The sequence below is a fragment of the Monocercomonoides exilis genome, assembly GCF_001643675.1.
Source record: "Monocercomonoides exilis strain PA203 chromosome Unknown scaffold7-2047599, whole genome shotgun sequence".
Taxonomy (NCBI): domain Eukaryota; phylum Preaxostyla; order Oxymonadida; family Polymastigidae; genus Monocercomonoides; species Monocercomonoides exilis.
In genome coordinates this window covers 1,607,189-1,625,310 of record NW_027150552.1, presented here as the reverse complement: position 1 = coordinate 1,625,310, position 18,122 = coordinate 1,607,189, and the positions used below count along the sequence as shown (strand labels likewise).

The window sequence follows — 18,122 nt, the reverse complement described above, 5'->3', positions numbered from 1 at the left end:
TTATGGATTTATATTCCATTTATATTCCAACATTGTTTATATGGATATTTGTTGGAATCATCGTATTTTTTGTGCTGTTTTTCATAACTGCTCCGTTTGCAATTTTGGTCTATTGTCCATTGAACATAATTAATTATTTTTTCAGTTACGGAAGGCATGCAAATCAAAAGTCTCGAGTTTGGGGTCCATGGATGTCGGGTAAATATGCATTTTTAGTGATGGAACTTCCAGGAGTTATTCTTCCTTTGACTTTTGTTGCGCTTTCATCTCCATCATTACCAATCTTGTTTTATCTTCTTCTATGGTTTGTGAATTCATCTTACATGTTATTTTGTGAAAAAAAAAATATCTATTTGAAAATTTATAGGATGATTCATTACATTAACAGAGTTTTCATTATGCAACTTCGGAAACAGTCATCAAATAAAAATATGCCACTTATCATTGCATTAATGGCTTCGACGTTTCAATTTGTCAATGTTTGGATCTAATTTCACATTAACATCTATTGTTATAATTTTTTATGCATTTTTTTACAACTCAATTGCTTAGTGCTATCTCGTGTGGTTTGGAATGTGTTTCGTTGATCGTGAAAGATTTGATAACAGCGTTTTCTTACGAGCTCACACATATATCGGAGCATTAATATTTTTTACCGGCTTTTTTGGAAATGTAAGAAGCGATGAAATTTTGCTTCATCTTAGAAAACCTGGAGATAACAGTCTGCAAAAGTTTTATGATTCATTTCTTGATGTTTCTTTCTTGATAAAACAGATTATTATATTCCCCACGGATTTTTATTTGAATATGTGTCCTCTCCTAATTACTTTTGTGAAATATTGGAGTGGTTTGGATTTGCTGTATCAACGGGATTTTATCCAGCATCATTAGTCTTCTTTATTGTTTGTTCAACTTTTTCTTTCATTTATTCACAGACTTCTGTTTGTAAACTTAATTTGATTTTTTTACCCTTTTATTATTGATCTTACTTTTATTTGCCAGTGGACCGGAGCGAATTTAGCACCTCGGGCAATTTCACATCACAAATGGTATAAGCAAAAATTTGGCTCCAAATATCCACCAAATAGAAAGGCTTTAATTCCTTTCATTGTTTAGAAAATTGTTGATTGTACAACAATTTAAAATGTGAGCGTAAAGTGATGAATTTTTGTTCTTCTTTCGTTCATTTTTTTTTTTTTTTCTTTTTCTTTCTTTCATTCAATTTTTTTGTTCTCTTTAGCTTTATTACAAGTGTTATTACAATATTTTGATTTCCTGTGCATGAATATTACATTTGAAAGTATTGCAATATTTTGTTTTAATAATAGCTTATTCTATTATTACTCTCTTGTAAATCAATATTGAAGAATACCCTTAAGTGAGTTTTTCTGAAGTTGCAAAATAAATGGGTTGATCATCTTAATCTTTACTGAAAAAATGTTATTTTTCATTCTAAATGTTTTATCGCTTGTATCTTGCTCCACATTGTCATATCAAAAAGGAGCATCATACGTTTATAACTTTAATTCGGATGTTGCAATGACTGCACAGAATGTTGCAGGCGAAGAAAAGTTTCAAGGCTTTGCCGTTGAAGCGCAACTGACAATTTTATGCACAAATGTCGTGAGTAATTCGTTTTCTATGAGCATGACTGCGAAAAATGTTAAGGTTTTCGATAATGAAAATGGAAAGCGTGTAGAAGTAAAATCAAGATCAGGAGAACTTGACAAGGTATTTTCTCGACCCCTTCTTTTTTCGCTCTCGGAAACCGGAGTTGTTAGTAATGTGAAAGCGCATAAAGATGACACAACTGATATTGTAGATCTTAAAGTTGCAATTATTTCAGCTCTTCAAACAACAATGCCACAAAATGAGAATGCACAACTTCAAACTGTTGTTGACATGGATGGCAAACATTACGTTCATGTTGATGTTGAGTTTTCCGGTGCCTCAAGTGTCGTTACAAGCTCTTACACCGAGCAAGATTTTATTTCATTCCGCGATCCAAATATCAACAAGGATAAAATAAGCCTTGATGGACACGATACAACTGTTATCTCTTACGGTATTATTAACGAAATTACACAACTTATGTCTGTTACATTTTCAAAGAAGAATGTTGATGCAGATGCTGATGAAGCAGGAAATTTGGCTGTGTTTTCTGATGGTAAAACAAATTTGAAATTGGTTTCCTCAAGAAGAGGTGTTCCCATAACTGCAGTTGACGAATCAGAGTACGTTGAGGTGGATATCCTCTCTGATTCTTTGTACACATCTCAATTTGAAGCACTCGCACATGTGAAGCCTACACCTCCAGAAGATTGCCCCTATGGTGTTGAATTCTGCAAGAAATATGCTCTTAATTACTGGTTGGGCAACACGTCCATTGGAATTAATGTTGGAGGAAGCGTTGTCGCTGGAACAAATCCAGGATGCCACTCAGAGACACGCAACTTTCTTGTTGGCGCATATGCAAACCTCGACCTTTGGATTTTGAACTCAAAGCTGGAATTAGCTAGCGCTTATGTTGAGTATGGTTATGTTAATGGAGCTGCACAAAGAAATGCACTTGAGGTCCAAGTGTTCTCATACTCTGTTTACAAAAAGCCATTCCCAGACATGCCATGCATCCGTAAGAGTATTCACGTTGCTGATCTGGACAAGGAATTTTCTTACAAATATGTTGTGCACGTATCAGTTGTGCCAATCAAATTCAGCGTTGGTGTGCGTGTTCAGTTCGATGCGAACGTACCATACGAGTTGTGTGCCCAGACATGGTTTGCATCTATTGCCTTTGAGCCATATGCACGTGTCTCTGCATTTGCTGAAGTTGGAACAGAAATTCTTATTGCAAAGGGAGGATTACGATTAGAGGCGAACATTGATGAGAAACTTGATCCAACTGCTTACATCTCAGCGGGTCAATGCAAAGTGGGAATGTACGCAAATTCTCACACTGGACCGTTTTCTGCTCGTTTTGTTGGGCATGTTGCTTTCAGAACCTGCACAAAGGGATGCAAATGGGGACTTGATAGAGAATACGTCTTCTGGCAATGGCAATACAAGCCAATTGACATCAAGATTTTTGATGTCTCGTATCAATTTTAATTGATAAATTAATAGAAGCAAGATTACTGTGCACTTTTGAAGTTTCTGTCGTGGACGGAAATAATTTTTTCTTTTTATTTTTTGTTTGACTGTACTTCAATTTTCTCTTGCTTCAATTTTATTTTCAACCAAATATAACCGTAAAGATTAATATAACAATGTGATAATTTGTTCCTTTTTTATATATTTTTTTAATTTTGTGTATATGTTGGCTGTAGAATTAATTGAAGTTTTAATATCACGTTTAAAAATGAAGTGAATTTTTTGATTTTTTGAACAAGCACATGAGTTCTCTGCTTTTGTATTTCGTTTGCAGTTACCAAAATAAAAAAAAAAATATTTTTTTTAAGAATTTAATTTTTAGTGAAAAAATTTTTGTTTGGCAAATAATATTCACATTGAAACTTTTTTTCATGAAATTATTTGGAAAATATCTAACTATAGTCAAAAAATAGGTATATGGGTATGATATGGTAGGTTTCATTTTGGGTAAAAACAACTTTTTTATGGATCAATGACGTAATTTATGATTATATTGTGTTTTGTTGAGCGTCGGAAACGTTTTTTCGAAAAAAATAAAAAGAACAAAAATAAGAAATTTAAAAAAATAAATGTTTAAAGTCAGAGGTTATTTCTTCCTCTGAAGTAAATCCTGACAATTTTTCGTCACTCGATTCTTCATGAAAAACATCATCAATGCCAGAAGTATCAGTATCTTCATCTTTTGTATCAGATTCTGGTTCAGGCACATGGTGTTCCACAGGTTTATAATTAGAAATGTGCATCAAAATATCAGATAATTCATAATCTTTCGATGATTTCACAATTTGCATTTCCAAATGATCAGGTGTCAGTGATTTCCTTTCTCCATTGTGGGGAAAAGACTTTCTGAGAGTACCACACAATCCCTCAATTGTATTGGTACAGGCTCCACTTTCTTAATCTTCATAATGCCGTTTGTGGCAGATTGTTTTGTGCGCGCAATTGTGAGGATTCAAAGTGGAATAGGATTTCCACTCGTCAGATATGCTTGTTGTTCCAGTGTGTATTCTTTCCATTTTGTTTGGAAGAAAAGTCTCTTTTCTGTATTTGGGTGCAATAATCACGAATCTTGGACCAGTTCCTCCGCCTTTCAATCTCTCTTCACCTCCAAAAATCCAAATCTGTTCTTTTCTCCTTCCCCTCTTGAATTTTCTCCTTCTCCAAACAGCCTCATAAATCTCAACTGTCTTTCCTTCCCCTTCTATTTGGACTTGGTTCTCATTCTACACATTCATGCACACAACCCCGACCACACTCCTGCAAAATCCAATTGTCTTTCTGTCAATTCCTAAAAATCTTGAAATGCGCTTTATCGAAATTCCCTTTTCACACCACAAAAGAATCCTCTTTGTTTTCCCTGATCATAAGTCTTCATTTTTTAAGAAAAGTTCTTTTAGTTTAATTTTCAAATAAAATAAAAATTTCATTTTTCAATCAAATTTCTGTCCCCACTCACCAAATTTTCCTGTAATGAAAATAAAATCTTTAAAATGTTATTATTGTTATTTTTGTGAAGTTTCATGAGAGAGAACTGAAATTTGATTGAAAAATGAAATTATTATTTTATTTGAAAATAAAACAAAAGGAACTTTTCAAAAAAAATTTGATATTATCAAATTTTGAAAGAAGTCAGTTCCATCGAAAACTTATTTTTTCTTCCATATTTTGAACAGTGCCAGCATTTATTGAACTTCTCCTTCTTCAAAACCTTCACAAATCTTTTTAACTTGATGCACCACATAATTCTTCCACCCAAAATGGTCATGAAAAAATACCTTCATGTTGCATCTTCAACGTGGAATTGATCGTCAGGCTCATTCGTTCTTGTAATATCAAAAATGTGAACAGCCACAAAAAAAAAATAATAAAATAAAATAAAAAAATAAAAAATTTGATTACCCAAAATTATTTGAAAATGAACTTTATTCATCACTTACTGTTTTGTCAAAAAAACGAGTTTCCGACAACTATCTTGCTGATATTTTATCAAAACAACGGTTTGAAAGATGTTTAAATGAAGTTTGTTCTTATTTTGATAACTCCCAGATGATACACTTATACCGAATTTTCTTTCCTCTCCATCTAACTTTTCTCTGATAATTCTGTTCCAATTCGCACAAATCATTTGAAAAGATACTTTTTCTTTCTCATTTTGCTTCTTCTTCTTCTCACAACTCTTCCCTTCTTCAGCTTATATGGGTGATTATTTCTGAAATCATATATTTTTTCAATATATGTTTATTTTTCTAATTCACAATTATTTAAAAAATAATAATCAAAAAAGCTTCACTTGCTTTCTAATTATTGTCCTTTTTATTATATGTTGTTAAAGAAAGACAGAGAAGTTCATAAATGATTTTGATAAAAATATCTGATTGATTTCGAAGTATTTGTGAAAAATTATCTATTCGTTAATTTTGATAGAAAAAATATGAAATCAAAAAGAATTACCCATACCCTTAAAATCTCGATTGTTAATATCCGAGTACTAAATCCAGAGAATAATAAATGTTAAAGAAATATTTCTCTTTGTTCAAATTTCCCAGTTTTATTTATCTTCAACTTCTTCTTTCCATTTGCTTGATTCTTTTTTCTCAATGAAAATTCCCTTTTTCAGCTTATCTTTTTGTTTGTTTGCCTAAATAATTAATCAAAGCTATTTTCTTTTATCCAAAATATTAATTATTTTGAAGTTACTAACTAATTTATCAATATAAATAAAAAAACGTACATGTCACAAAATGAAATTATTGAATGAAAATTTTCATTTAAGAAAACAAATGGAACGAAATAATATTCATTCAGGACACTATTTATTATTCAAATTTAATTAACTTATTATTCGAAATTGGTAAACTTCTTATTCGAAATTAATAAAATTGAGTATATTCTGAAAAAAAATTTTTTGAATTAAGTCTTCCATTGATTGAGTGTCGAAAAGTGATTAAAATATCGTATTCAGTCAATATTCGAAATATAGATGAGAATTTGAACCAAGATTTTTATTATTTGTGAATAAACATGAAATTTTCTGATTTTTCAGAAAAGAAATCATCATCATAGAAATATGTTAATTTTTGAGTTATTTCACCTCACATCGATAAATAATGCATTATTCAACCAAGAAAAGGAGTTTGCATCAATGATACAAACTGAATGCAAATGTTTTTCAGAACTGAATAAATCCACGAATGCACTTTCTGAATTCTTTATTTGTTTTTTATTGTTTATCTGAATAAACTAATATTGATGCAAACTCCTTTTCTTGGTTGAATAATGCATTATTTATCGATGTGAGGTGAAATAACTCAAAAATTAACATATTTCCATGATGATGATTTCTTTTCTGAAAAATCAGAAAATTTCATGTTTATTCACAAATAATAAAAATCTTGGTTCAAATTCTCATCTATATTTCGAATATTGACTGAATACGATATTTTAATCACTTTTCGACACTCAATCAATGGAAGACTTAATTCAAAAAATTTTTTTTCAGAATATACTCAATTTTATTAATTTCGAATAAGAAGTTTACCAATTTCGAATAAAAAGTTTATTAATTTTGAATTATTAGTTGACCAATTTCGAATAATAAGTTTTACCAAATTTGAATAATAAATGGAGTATTTTGTTTAACACAATTTTTTCAATTTTTTTCACTGTGTGAAAAATATTTTATCCTTTTTTTGAACATAATGTTGAACTCATTATCATGTGATAATATAATGAGCTTGGAATGTTCTATTGTTTTTTTTAAATAAAAAATTTTTTCTCTTCACGTTCTATTTGATTGAGTGCAGCAAGAAACAGTTTTTAAATGAGTCTTTCAGTTGACATCTTTAACTCGTCAACAATTTATCAATATTTCCGATAAGCCATCCTCTTTATTATTTTCGAAATCTGAATCAAAATGAGACCATCATTAATATTCATCTGTTATATATATTGGGTGATTAAGATCAATATTCTTTCGAAATGCTTTATTTTCTAATTGCATCAGTGTTGGCTGAGTCAGTGGTTGATATCGTCAACAACGACCCCTCATCGACTTGGGTTGCTACCGAATATCCACGTGAAATTTTGACGCCTGCGAAGATGAGAGCAATGATTTCTCAAATTGGTAACGGATTTGAGGGAGAATGGACCTTTGCCGAAAACGAAAATGCGCCAGCTTCCTTTGACTGCAGACAAAAATGGCCAGGCAAAGCAGAGCCAGTTCGAAATCAGGGTTCGTGTGGATCTTGCTGGGCTCATGCAGCATCAGAGACGATGGGCTTCAGAATGGGAATACGAAGGTGCTCCAAAGGTGTAATGTCTCCTCAGGATCTTGTGTCATGTGAATCAAACAATATGGGCTGCAATGGAGGATATGCTGATCGAGTTTGGAATTGGATTCAGAAGAAAGGAATAACGACCGAACAATGCATTCCATATGTTTCTGGCTCAGGACGTGTCCCAACATGCCCATCAAAATGCAAAAATGGATCAAATATTGTGCGCTCATTTGTTTCGTCATGGGGATCATTCAACTCAAAAACCGTGATGGACGAAGTTGCAAATAATGGACCAGTTTATGCATGCTTTGAAGTGTTTGAAGATTTTTATAACTATAGAAGTGGCGTTTACCAACACAAAACAGGAAGATCTCAAGGATGGCATCATGTTATGTTGATGGGATGGGGAACAGAAAATGGAGTGCCATACTGGCTTCTTCAGAACTCATGGGGATCAGGATGGGGGGAGAAGGGCTTCTTCAGAATTAGAAGAGGAACAAACGATTGCCACATTGATGAAATATTTTATTCTGGACTTCCAAAATGCTAAATACTTTTCAATTTTTTGAAATTGTTTTTCGGTAATTATTTGATCCAAGATTTATTCTTAGATTTTTGTATAGTTCCGACTCTCATGAGCTTTTTATTTTATTTATTATTTTTTTTATTTGTCACATTTAGAGATAAAAATAATGAGAATAAATGGAGTTGTGATGATTTTCTTTTTTCATTTTTCAGCATTTTTTGCAAATTAAAAATTAATATAACATGAAACAAACAATTTAATTCGAGCAAATGACATTTTGCTTTTGGTTTAATGCTTTCTCAGTGAATTTTTCGGAGTTAAACTTTCCAGAAAGCTGCAGTTGTTCGCTTTGCGAAGATGCAGCGGAGCAATCTGCTGATAGAGAAGAAGGTGAGCAAATCTTCAAAGGAGACTCGCTCGCTTGGGCTCGAGGGCCAATTACTGAGATATCTTCATCAACATTGTCATTATTCCCGGATTTGCTCTGGTCCTTCAAGTCAATTGCTCCATTTTCTTCATTCTGCTCCAAAATCACCTCCATTTCATCTTTTCCATCTGCCACACATGAACTATGGTCATCTTCTCCTTCGTCATCTTCTTTCCCTTTCTCATCGCATTGCTGCATCTGTTGTTGGTCGCTGGATTTCTCTTCTCTGTTCATTCCTTCAATCCACTTTGCGTTTTGCTGCTCCACTGCTTGCAAACATGCTCCTTCCATCGAAGTGAAGTATCTTGTCTTCTTCTGCTCGACCCTGCCCTTCCTTCTTTCTATGCTGTCCCCTCCAAAGCTGTCTTCATTCACCACCTCGTCCTCTTCCAGCAGCATCGAGGGAGTGATGCGAGGACGAGACAGCGTCGGAGCAAGATGAGGAAATCTGGGCCGCTGCAGAAGCGGATTCTGGTTGGACACAGTCTCGAAGAGCGTGGCAGCAGAGATGGACTGAGGGAATATCATGGAAGAAATAGATGAGGAAGAGGAGGAGGAAGACAGATTCGAATTGAAAGACCCAAGATCTGAATTTGGTTTGCTGATTGAAGGCAGATCGGGATTGCTCAGCAATCGAGCTGTGTCGCTGTCTTCTTGCTCTGAAGAGTTGCTGCTGCTGAAAGACGGAGCTGGCTCAGACGAAGAAGAAGATGCGGCTGAGCCAGAAAAAGAGTCACAGAGCAAATCCGATGTTGGAAATGCATCACATTTCTCATCCTGTTTGCCTTCATGCGACTCGCTCCTTGATTCGTCTTTGCTTGTTCTGGAATCTGTCTGCTGACTATCTGTGGCTGCTGTGTCTGAAGATGTCGGAGAAACAGACTGGAGAATCTCCTGCAGCTTGTGATCTTCTTCCACAGAAAGAGGTGATAACGCGATTCGTCTGTGGCTGAGTGACTGCCCAAGCGTTCCAGCAGACTCCACAATGGCAGATGAGAAAGACGTTTCAAGAGCAGAATTGGTGCCTGCCTGCGAAGAGGAGCACAACGAGACTGAAGGGCAACGCATGTGCATTGACGAGCAAGTCGAAGATGCAGATACAGATGCAGATGCTGAGGAGGACACAGAAGAAGAAGATGATGATGATGAAGAAGAAGTCATGCAACCTTTTGCTTTTTCGTTTTTATTTGAAAGACCTGATCTTTCAGGCACTCTTGCTGACTTCACCAGCTTCTTGATGCTCTCCACCAGTGCTTTCTCGTCCACCTCCAATGAAGAGATCACTTTGCCGCTTGCTGCAAGTTCCTCTGGATCTGCACTAACTGCAGCCACTGCTTCGTGTGCAGGCACCTTCCCAAACGAGAACACACTCGTGTCGACCATCCACAGAAGCAGAAGCGATGCAAACAGAAGAAGCAGAAGAACCAGCAGAAACAGAGAAGAAAATGCCAGCGAAGGCGGGCGCAGAGCAGTCGCCACAGAAAACACAGAAAATGCTAAATTAGATGAGGCACGAGCGAACTGCAGATATGCCATAGGCGAATAGTGGCATGTCTCTAATGCGAGCCAGAACATGTTCACATCAATGCCACTCAGACTGAAACCGTAGCACGCATGTGTCAAACAGAATAATATGATTTTGACAACAGGCAATGCAGATGAAGAAGAAGGAGAAGCAAATATTTCCAAGTTTAGAGAATGAGGTTTGATAAATGGCACATTCAGGTAAATAATTTCTTTTCTTTTCTTTTTTTTTTTAAGTATTTTGCTAAGGGGAATGAAAGATGCTAATAAGACTAATTAATAATCGATGAGAGCAAAGATGAGGATGAAGACGAGGAAGAGGAGGAGCTCAAATTCAAAATTTTGAAAAAATTCCGAAGTTAGCAGAGAAGGAAAAAAGCCTAGAGAAACAGATTCTTCAGGAAACAATTCAGATTTGAATGCAGAAAAAGACAAGCAAACAGCTTCATTTTCACTGCCTACACCGAAGAGCAAAAGCCAAAGCGAAGAAGATTTCAGCAATGCCATTCTAGCACACCCCAAAAAGGCTGTTGTTCTATCTTCTCCGCTTCAGCTGTTGGAGTCTGCAATGGAAGAAGACGATCTCAAACACAACACAAACAGTCCTGTGCTGGAGGAAAAAGCACCAGAAGTGTTAAAAGACACAAAGACGTCAGCTTCTGCTGACGAAGAACTATTTCAAAACGATGACAATGACTTTGCTCTTCTTCTTGAGGGAAACAAAACTTCTTGATTATTTTTATAGGGTTATGATTTTATCTTGACCTTTTTTCTTTATCACGACCCTTTTCTTTTTTCCCATGCTTTCAGCTATGCACAAGCCTGTTTGAAATAAAAAATAGCCAGAAACGTTTTTAATGTTTTAATTTTCTTCTTCTGATTATTTTTTTCTATATTTCATGTTTTTCAAAAAGATCGAGGATTTTAATAATTTTATGTTTTGATCATTGACTTGCTGCTTTTCCAGCAAATATTTTTTATCGGAAGTTTTTAGCTATCATATGTGTATTTTTTTTTGAAAAGTCACCATTGATCAGATATTTGACCCATGGTTGTTAATTGTGTGACACTCCGTTTCCATTATTGATCAGCAAAAAACAATATCTTTCATTTATGTCTGTTAACCCAAGAACAATTGTTTTATAAAAAAATATCCGATTTATGACAAAAAAACATTTTATTTTATTTTTGATCAGTTTAAAATTTGATTTTCAATTGAAATTGCATTTGTTGTTTTTCAAAACTCTACTTCTTTTGCAACACATTTATAGTGTGATAAATATTTTAAGTTTTTAAATTTATTAATCTGTTTGATTATTCAGACAATCAATTGAATAGTTATTGTGTTCATCTTTATCTCGAGAAGAGAAATTGTATTGATTATGATAGGATCAAGTTTTAATTTCATATTTTTTATTATGGAGTTGTTGTTCGATAAGAAGAGAAGGTTCTGTCTGAATTTTTAATTATTATAATTATTATTTCAGAACATTTATTAATTTTTACTGTTCTTTCGTAATATAACATGCATTTCAGGGGGCCATGATATTTCCCTCCATAATTAGACATCAAACAACATTGATTTCATCTGCTATTTAGCAAGGCAAATTGGAAATAGAATCAGAACAAATTATTCAAAAATTGTTGATAAAAGTGAATGGCTTCGAAATAATTTCGGAAAAATCAGATTTATTTTTCTTTGAACGAAACATAATCTATTGTTATTGATATATATGTGTGCGTACGGGATGAAAGCCATCCAGCAACATGATCATCTGCTTTCACACTCAGCTGATTCCAGAATATGTTTCTGATATAGAGATACTCACAGGTACGATTTCAGAAACAAAAAGCGCAGACTGCAATTTTAATATTTTCTCAATAAATGGCCAAAGCCATTTGAGTACAACAGCCCAAATTGAATTAGAAACATATGGGTTGTCTCTTTTTTTTGTATCAGCGGGAATATTGACCGTAAATAACCTTGCCCTTTGTGCATGATCCAATCCATTCAAATAATCGTGATTCAAGAATGTTGAGATAAGTGGAACAGGAGAGATGCAGATAAGCAGACTGAACATTACTTCTGGAAGTTAGCAATCATCAGAAAGAGCGTTCACCACAGAGCTGATCAATGTTCAGAATGAGATATCGCAAATGGAAAATGTGAACAGTGCAAAAATGATCTCGTCTTTATTGTAATTTTTGTAATTATCAACGAACAAAGAATCGCTGAATGTTTTTGTTCGAGCCTTTCATGGAATTGAAAGATCAACTTCATTCCTTTCTATTACAACGGAAGAAAGAGTTCAAGCACAAGTGAAGAATTACTCGATGAAACAGATGGCTGATGAGAGAGTCATTTTCTCTTCACACCTTCCGACTGACTTGGCGAGGAAAAGTTGTGTTCAAGACCAGAAGAAGCCAAAAACATTACAGAAGCCAAATGCAACGAATTAAAAGAGCGAATGTTTACGCACGAAAAGGCCGTTCTGAAGCGAAGCGGAAATAGATGATTTTTATTCATAGTCTTAGTGCCTAGTTGAAGAAGGTTCAACGTTAACTGAAATGCAGAAACTAGCTGCAGAAATTATTATTGAATTTCCTCCAACAGCATCATCAGCATCTCCCCACTCACCCGCAAACACATTTTAAAAAGCACGTAATGCTCGAATCATAACTTTCCCACGACACAACTGCCCCATTAACCACAAATCTGTCACATTCTCTTCCTTCTTTCAAGACCCAAAATGCAACAATACTTCTTCATAAGCGGAAAATCCACATCTTCTCTCATCGCCTTCTCCTTCTCTTACCATCCTCTTCTGCTCCGTCGCCTCATCTACGCTGCCTTTTTTCTCCACAATTTTTTCGTTTCTCTTTTCCAGCTCGTTTGCTTTATTCATTTTTGCTTCAGCAAGTCCGCTGGTAAAAGCGGAGAAATGAAGAACTTCGACTGGAATGTCACTGGACAGGGGGGCAGAACAGACAGCTTCTGCATCAGAAATATGATGCGATCTGTTAAACAACATGTAAAAATCTACATCAACTCATTGCTTGTGCTGTTGTCATAAGCTCCTCCATCTGAACCTTCTTCTCTTCCACTGTGAATTCTCCTTCTCTTCCTTCTCCTCCTTCTCCTTCTCCTTCTTCACTTATCTTCGACTTCTGTTTCAACTCCACTATCCGCACGAACGCAAAAATATGCTTCACTGAATTCAGTCGAGCAAATAAAGTGAGCTCTACATATTCCTCAAACAGCTCCAAATCTTCTGAATCAAGCAAATAGTGGTTAATCACCTTTTTTTCCTTTTTGTTAACCAAACACGACCGATTCGCTTTTGCAAAGAATTTTTGAGCCTTTTTGAACAGCAGAACAATCGTCTCCTCACACACAAATCCGCTGTTTCGATCACAAAGCTCTCTAAATTTCATCTTCTTCCCTTCTCCTTCTTAATTGTCTTCATTTTCTTCAACATCAACTAACTTGTACGGCACATCAAGTGCATCACTCAACGAATGAAATGCCCTCACTTTTGCCTCATCTCCATCATTCTTCTTTGCCTTCGCCTTCATCATACACTTCAGCAGATGAATTCTTCATCTGAAACTACTGTAACTTTCATATGTTGATATCTGCAGATCGTTTATCTTCTTCCTTGCGACATGCTGTGAAAGATATGCTTTCTTCAATGAAACTTCAACAGACATGTTCCCATTAGAATTGGAACTTACACATTTTGATGATGTTGATGATGAATTTATTTTCACCTCTTCCTCTTCTCCTTCTCTCTCAGTTTTTATTCTCTCACGATATAGACTCAGATCCACCTTCATTACCTTCGCCACCACATGCTCATCGTCTGTCGTTTCCCCAATCACTGTGCTCAACTTCTTCCCTGCAATCACCTCAGTCGGAATAACCACACACATCTCCTCTTCTCTTTCCATGGTGCTTTTTCAACGCAACTATCGTCGTCTCCTTCAAAAAGTCGATGTTCTTCCAGTCTGAAACACTTCTCCTTTAATTTTGCGCTCCTTCCATTCTCCCTTCCATCGCTCCCTTCATCATCATCTTCTTCCTCTTCCTTACCATCATGTCTGTCATCATCGATCCGCTTACTGCTCCTCCATTAATTGCGTTTCCTTCAAATACTTTTTCCTTCTTCTTCAAGTCTCCTGCGTAACAACACTATGCATCAATGCTGGCTGTGCATACAGTGTGTTCACCAGCTGCTCTGCTGACATCTGCCTTCGCAGGATGTATTCTTGCAACGGGATCAATCTCTTGACCGATTCATAGAACGACACTGCCACTTTTGCAGCTTGCCACTCTGCCTGCTTCTCCTCTACCAGTCCCATAAGCTTCGTCTCTGCATCAAACACCCCCGCAAACACACTCCCAGACACATGTTCACGCATTATAGCTGGGCAGTTATTTAGAGTCTCCTTAAAGTTGCCTGCTTGCTCCTTTTGTTCTCTGCTACGTCGCATCAATTCCCTCTGCAGTTTTCAACGTCTTCTTAACAGAGTGAAGCGTAGACCTCCCAACGGAAGATGCAACTTCACAGCATAACATATTAGTGTGCGACTGGATGTGTGTGTTCGCATGATACAACAACTCCTTCCGGTTGATGAAGATCATACGGTCAAACTCGCAATCCTCTTTTTTGTGCTTGTACCCTTCAACAAGTATTCAAAACACAATAGCCAAGTCTTCCACAGCGACCTGCTTCATTTCTTCACTGCCCCATTTCGTATGTGGCACAAGAATATCGCGCGTCTCCAATGCCGGTTACCTCTTCTGAGTTGTGCTTCCGCCATATTTCTGTGTGTGAACACATATCGCTGCCTTGCTTCCAAACAGCTGCATGTTAGGCTCGTCCAGCACAGTCACAAACCGCGTATCCGCTAAGCACACATGTCGTTTACTTATCTCACCCTTAAGGATCAGCGCACGACTCGTCAGCCTTCCTCCTGGTATAACAAATATGAGCACCACACCCTTTTTGTTTATATTCCTCTTTATCCACAATAACCTCTTCCTCTTCTCGATCCCCCAGCACCGTCAGTGTAATCGCTGCTTTAATAGAACGACATCCTTCATCCTCAGCCTCGCAGCGTCCAGCACCTTCTCCACAATCTTCCCCACTTCACCACTACACACCTCGACTGCGGCTGTCACCACATCTGCAGCGATATTTCAAACAGATAGTAGATCGACGGGAACGCATTCGCATCTATTGCCACAAAGATCATCTTGTTCAATGACTTCGTGCCAACCGATGCGTCAAGCGACGGAAGCTGCGCCACCAGCAGAACTGAAAACATCACCGATATTGCAGCATCGGAGGGATGCACAACACCCTAAGCAGCACAGCCCTTCACACAACAACGTTCCTTATCTGCAACAATTGCATTTCCCACATGTTCACACCAACCGCCTCTTCCACAATATTTTTAATTTAACTTTTTATGTTGTACGCTTTTGATTCTGAAACTTTTGATGCTGTTAATTTCAAAGCGTCTGAAACATCATTTAAACTGAAAGATGAAAAATAAGAGTGATTTTGAAATTAATAATACAAGAACCTTTCAATTGAAAGATTGTTTGAAGCATTTTTTAACATGTATATACGTTCTATTCGCACAACTTTGAATGAATTCGTGCATTTAAAGCTTTTTAGTGTTGTATTCTTCAAAATCATAAATATGAATAAGAATTACAAGAAAAGATATGTTTAATCATTCCTTTGTTGGAAATTGAATAATGTGAAAAAGGAGTTAGTTAATAAACAATAAAATAAGACATATATAAAAACGTATGAAATGAAATGGTTGAAAATAATTGCATTTGATTGTTCATCATGAATAATGACTAAAAGAATATGCACTTATACACATACAACAATTAAACTAAAAGTTTATATGAAATGAATCATATTGAAACTTAATACATTATTATTAGTCAAATAAGCTACAAATTGAAATAAAGGACAATATATGATGGGAACGGAATGATCAACATTTTCTGATCATTAATGATCTGATTTTCAGATCAATTAATATTTTGTGACTTTTCAAAAAAAATACCCATATCATAATACATCGTTCATTTTTTATAAGTTAAACTAGTTTTGAACTTTCTCAACTTGTTTTTTTTAACACTTTTACTCATTTCACACATTTTTTCTAAAAACACGGTTTTAAAGAAACATATGAATTTGTTTTGAAATACATTGAAATGATTCATAAACATTATCAAAATAAAACGATTCTTGTGTGTTAAAACGATAATTTATTTGTGAGTGTTTGGTAATTTGAAACACAAAAAAATGATATATACATGCTTTTCAGTTCAAATTCTTGAAAAGTTCCTTTTCGTTTCAAAACTTAATACAAATAAACAATAAATAAGATTTTGAATATTTTTTTCTTTTTAATAAAATTTGACGCAAACACTTGTTTATTAAAAAAATCGTGTTTTAAGCAAAAACAGTGATATGAGAAAAAAAGGTCAAAAATTAAATTGAAAAAGTCAAAAACAAGTAAAAACAATAATATAGGAATGCGGAATTGTGATGCTGTGGCTTTAAACGTTCATTAAGAAATAATAGCTTCAAAGCCAGCAAGTCTTTGATCTGGGTCCAAAAATAATAAAAATTTTGAATATTTTTTAGAACATAAAGATTTCATAATTTTTTTCAACAGAATTCTGAAAAATAAATATATCAGAAAGTCTATTGGTAATAGTCGATTAGATCGACACCCTAAAAAATCGATAAGTCAGTATAATTTTTGCATCAAATGAAATCTATTATTAATATGAACAATGTCACAACGTGAAAATCTGGGATCTATTTCTATTTTTATTATCAAAAATAAACAGAAAATTTTTTAATAAAAGGGATAATGATCATTAAAAACAATTGTTAAATGGAGGAAAAGAAGGAGATCTCATCTTATTTTTCAATGTTTCATAACGAAGAAATTTGCTGGGATTGGTTTAGATTACAAATTTTATCGGACAAAAAGAAGGAGTGCGAGAAGTGCGGATCAATAATGTATTTCACAAAGGATTCTGTTCAAGATAGAATTTTTAGGTGTCCGAATTGCAAATCAAGAAAAACAGTGTTCGCAGATACGCATATGAAAAATTCCAAATTGGGAATTTCGATATTATCACTTTTGCTGCTCTTCATATTCATTCGATTAAAAAATTATCATATTTGTATGTTGCTTAATGCAAATAAAGACACAGTTTCATATTACATGAATTTATCACGACAAGTACGAGTTTCAAACCCGTGTCAAAATTTTGAACAGCTAGGAAAAGATGGACAGATCGTCGAAATTGATGAAATGCTGCTCAGACGAAGAAAATATCACCGTGGAAGAAGAAAAAAGCAAATTTGGCTTTTTGGCATGGTCGAAAAAAGAAAAACTGGAGAAGATCTTGGAAATTTCATCATCATAAGAGTTAAGAACAGAAAAAAAGAGCAATAATTACCCTTAATAATGACAAACGTTACCCCAGGTTCTTCAATCAACTCCGACGAATGGAAGGCTTATGCATCATTGAAATCATTGGGATTCGATCATCACACCGTATGCCATAAATACAGATATAAAACTGAAAAGGGCGTGTGTTCAAATACCATTGAAGCTGTTTGGAGTGAATTTCGGAAATTTCTCCCTTCGTGTGGAATTCAAAATAGATATAAAGACGAAATAATTGCAGAATTTGTATCAACAAAAAGAAAATCAATGGAATTTCCTGAATTTGCGGAGGTCATGTTTTTTTGCAAAGAAGTGGAAAATAAAAAAAATGGGAACTCCGATCGAATTTAGCGATGAAGAATCCACAGAATCTGACGGAGATGATGATTCTTCTTTAACAGCAACAGAAGAAATATCATCTGACAGATCTTCTGATAGCGATCATATTGATGAAAAAGATAAGGAATGCATTCACTGAACAGTTTTTTATTTAACTCCTTTTCCCACTTCAAACCCTAATGTCATAACTCAAATGCCTTTAAACACATTTATTATTACTAATTTGTTATTTCTATCAAAAAGAAATCCGAAATTTTGATTATTTTAGGGTGTCGATCAAATCGACTAATGCCAGTCTATTTATTTTGTTTTTGTTTCAAACCATTGCTAAGCTCGAAAAAAGCTTCAGAAAGTTTCAAAAAAAAGGTTGAGATAAATT

General features: G+C 34.9%; 7 protein-coding genes across 7 annotated transcripts; 4 read left to right on the top strand and 3 right to left on the bottom strand.

Annotated features, from left to right (window-relative positions):
* Window positions 1–2: 2 nt before the first annotated feature.
* Window positions 3–1,342, top strand: MONOS_4083 (putative 3-oxo-5-alpha-steroid 4-dehydrogenase 1; the record flags this gene model as incomplete). The annotated part of the gene is made up of 6 exons (XM_067874125.1): window positions 3–94; window positions 146–304; window positions 368–479; window positions 553–721; window positions 775–902; window positions 1,003–1,342. 6 exons carry the CDS (start codon window positions 3–5, stop codon window positions 1,114–1,116), a joined length of 774 nt encoding a protein of 257 aa, XP_067733554.1. The 3' UTR covers window positions 1,117–1,342.
* Window positions 1,343–1,416: 74 nt separating this feature from the next.
* Window positions 1,417–3,465, top strand: MONOS_4084 (putative lipid transport family protein). Its single transcript, XM_067874126.1, has one exon. It carries the CDS (start codon window positions 1,438–1,440, stop codon window positions 3,106–3,108), a length of 1,671 nt encoding a protein of 556 aa, XP_067733553.1. The 5' UTR covers window positions 1,417–1,437; the 3' UTR covers window positions 3,109–3,465.
* A 3,643-nt stretch (window positions 3,466–7,108) lies between these two features.
* MONOS_4085 (putative cathepsin B7 cysteine protease) lies at window positions 7,109–8,144 on the top strand. The gene has a single exon (XM_067874127.1). It carries the CDS (start codon window positions 7,129–7,131, stop codon window positions 7,975–7,977), a length of 849 nt encoding a protein of 282 aa, XP_067733552.1. The 5' UTR covers window positions 7,109–7,128; the 3' UTR covers window positions 7,978–8,144.
* A 65-nt stretch (window positions 8,145–8,209) lies between these two features.
* On the bottom strand, window positions 8,210–9,955 carry MONOS_4086 (uncharacterized protein; the record flags this gene model as incomplete). Its single annotated transcript, XM_067874128.1, has 1 exon — window positions 8,210–9,955. The coding sequence occupies one exon, from the start codon at window positions 9,953–9,955 to the stop codon at window positions 8,210–8,212; it is 1,746 nt and encodes a 581-aa protein (XP_067733551.1).
* Window positions 9,956–10,078: 123 nt separating this feature from the next.
* On the top strand, window positions 10,079–10,637 carry MONOS_4087 (uncharacterized protein; the record flags this gene model as incomplete). The annotated part of the gene is made up of 2 exons (XM_067874129.1): window positions 10,079–10,083; window positions 10,268–10,637. The coding sequence occupies 2 exons, from the start codon at window positions 10,079–10,081 to the stop codon at window positions 10,635–10,637; spliced, it is 375 nt and encodes a 124-aa protein (XP_067733550.1).
* A 2,312-nt stretch (window positions 10,638–12,949) lies between these two features.
* Window positions 12,950–13,483, bottom strand: MONOS_17105 (uncharacterized protein; the record flags this gene model as incomplete). Its single annotated transcript, XM_067869993.1, has 2 exons — window positions 12,950–13,307; window positions 13,392–13,483. 2 exons carry the CDS (start codon window positions 13,481–13,483, stop codon window positions 12,950–12,952), a joined length of 450 nt encoding a protein of 149 aa, XP_067733549.1.
* A 591-nt stretch (window positions 13,484–14,074) lies between these two features.
* On the bottom strand, window positions 14,075–14,398 carry MONOS_4088 (uncharacterized protein; the record flags this gene model as incomplete). The annotated part of the gene is made up of 1 exon (XM_067874130.1): window positions 14,075–14,398. The coding sequence occupies one exon, from the start codon at window positions 14,396–14,398 to the stop codon at window positions 14,075–14,077; it is 324 nt and encodes a 107-aa protein (XP_067733548.1).
* Window positions 14,399–18,122: the final 3,724 nt, after the last annotated feature.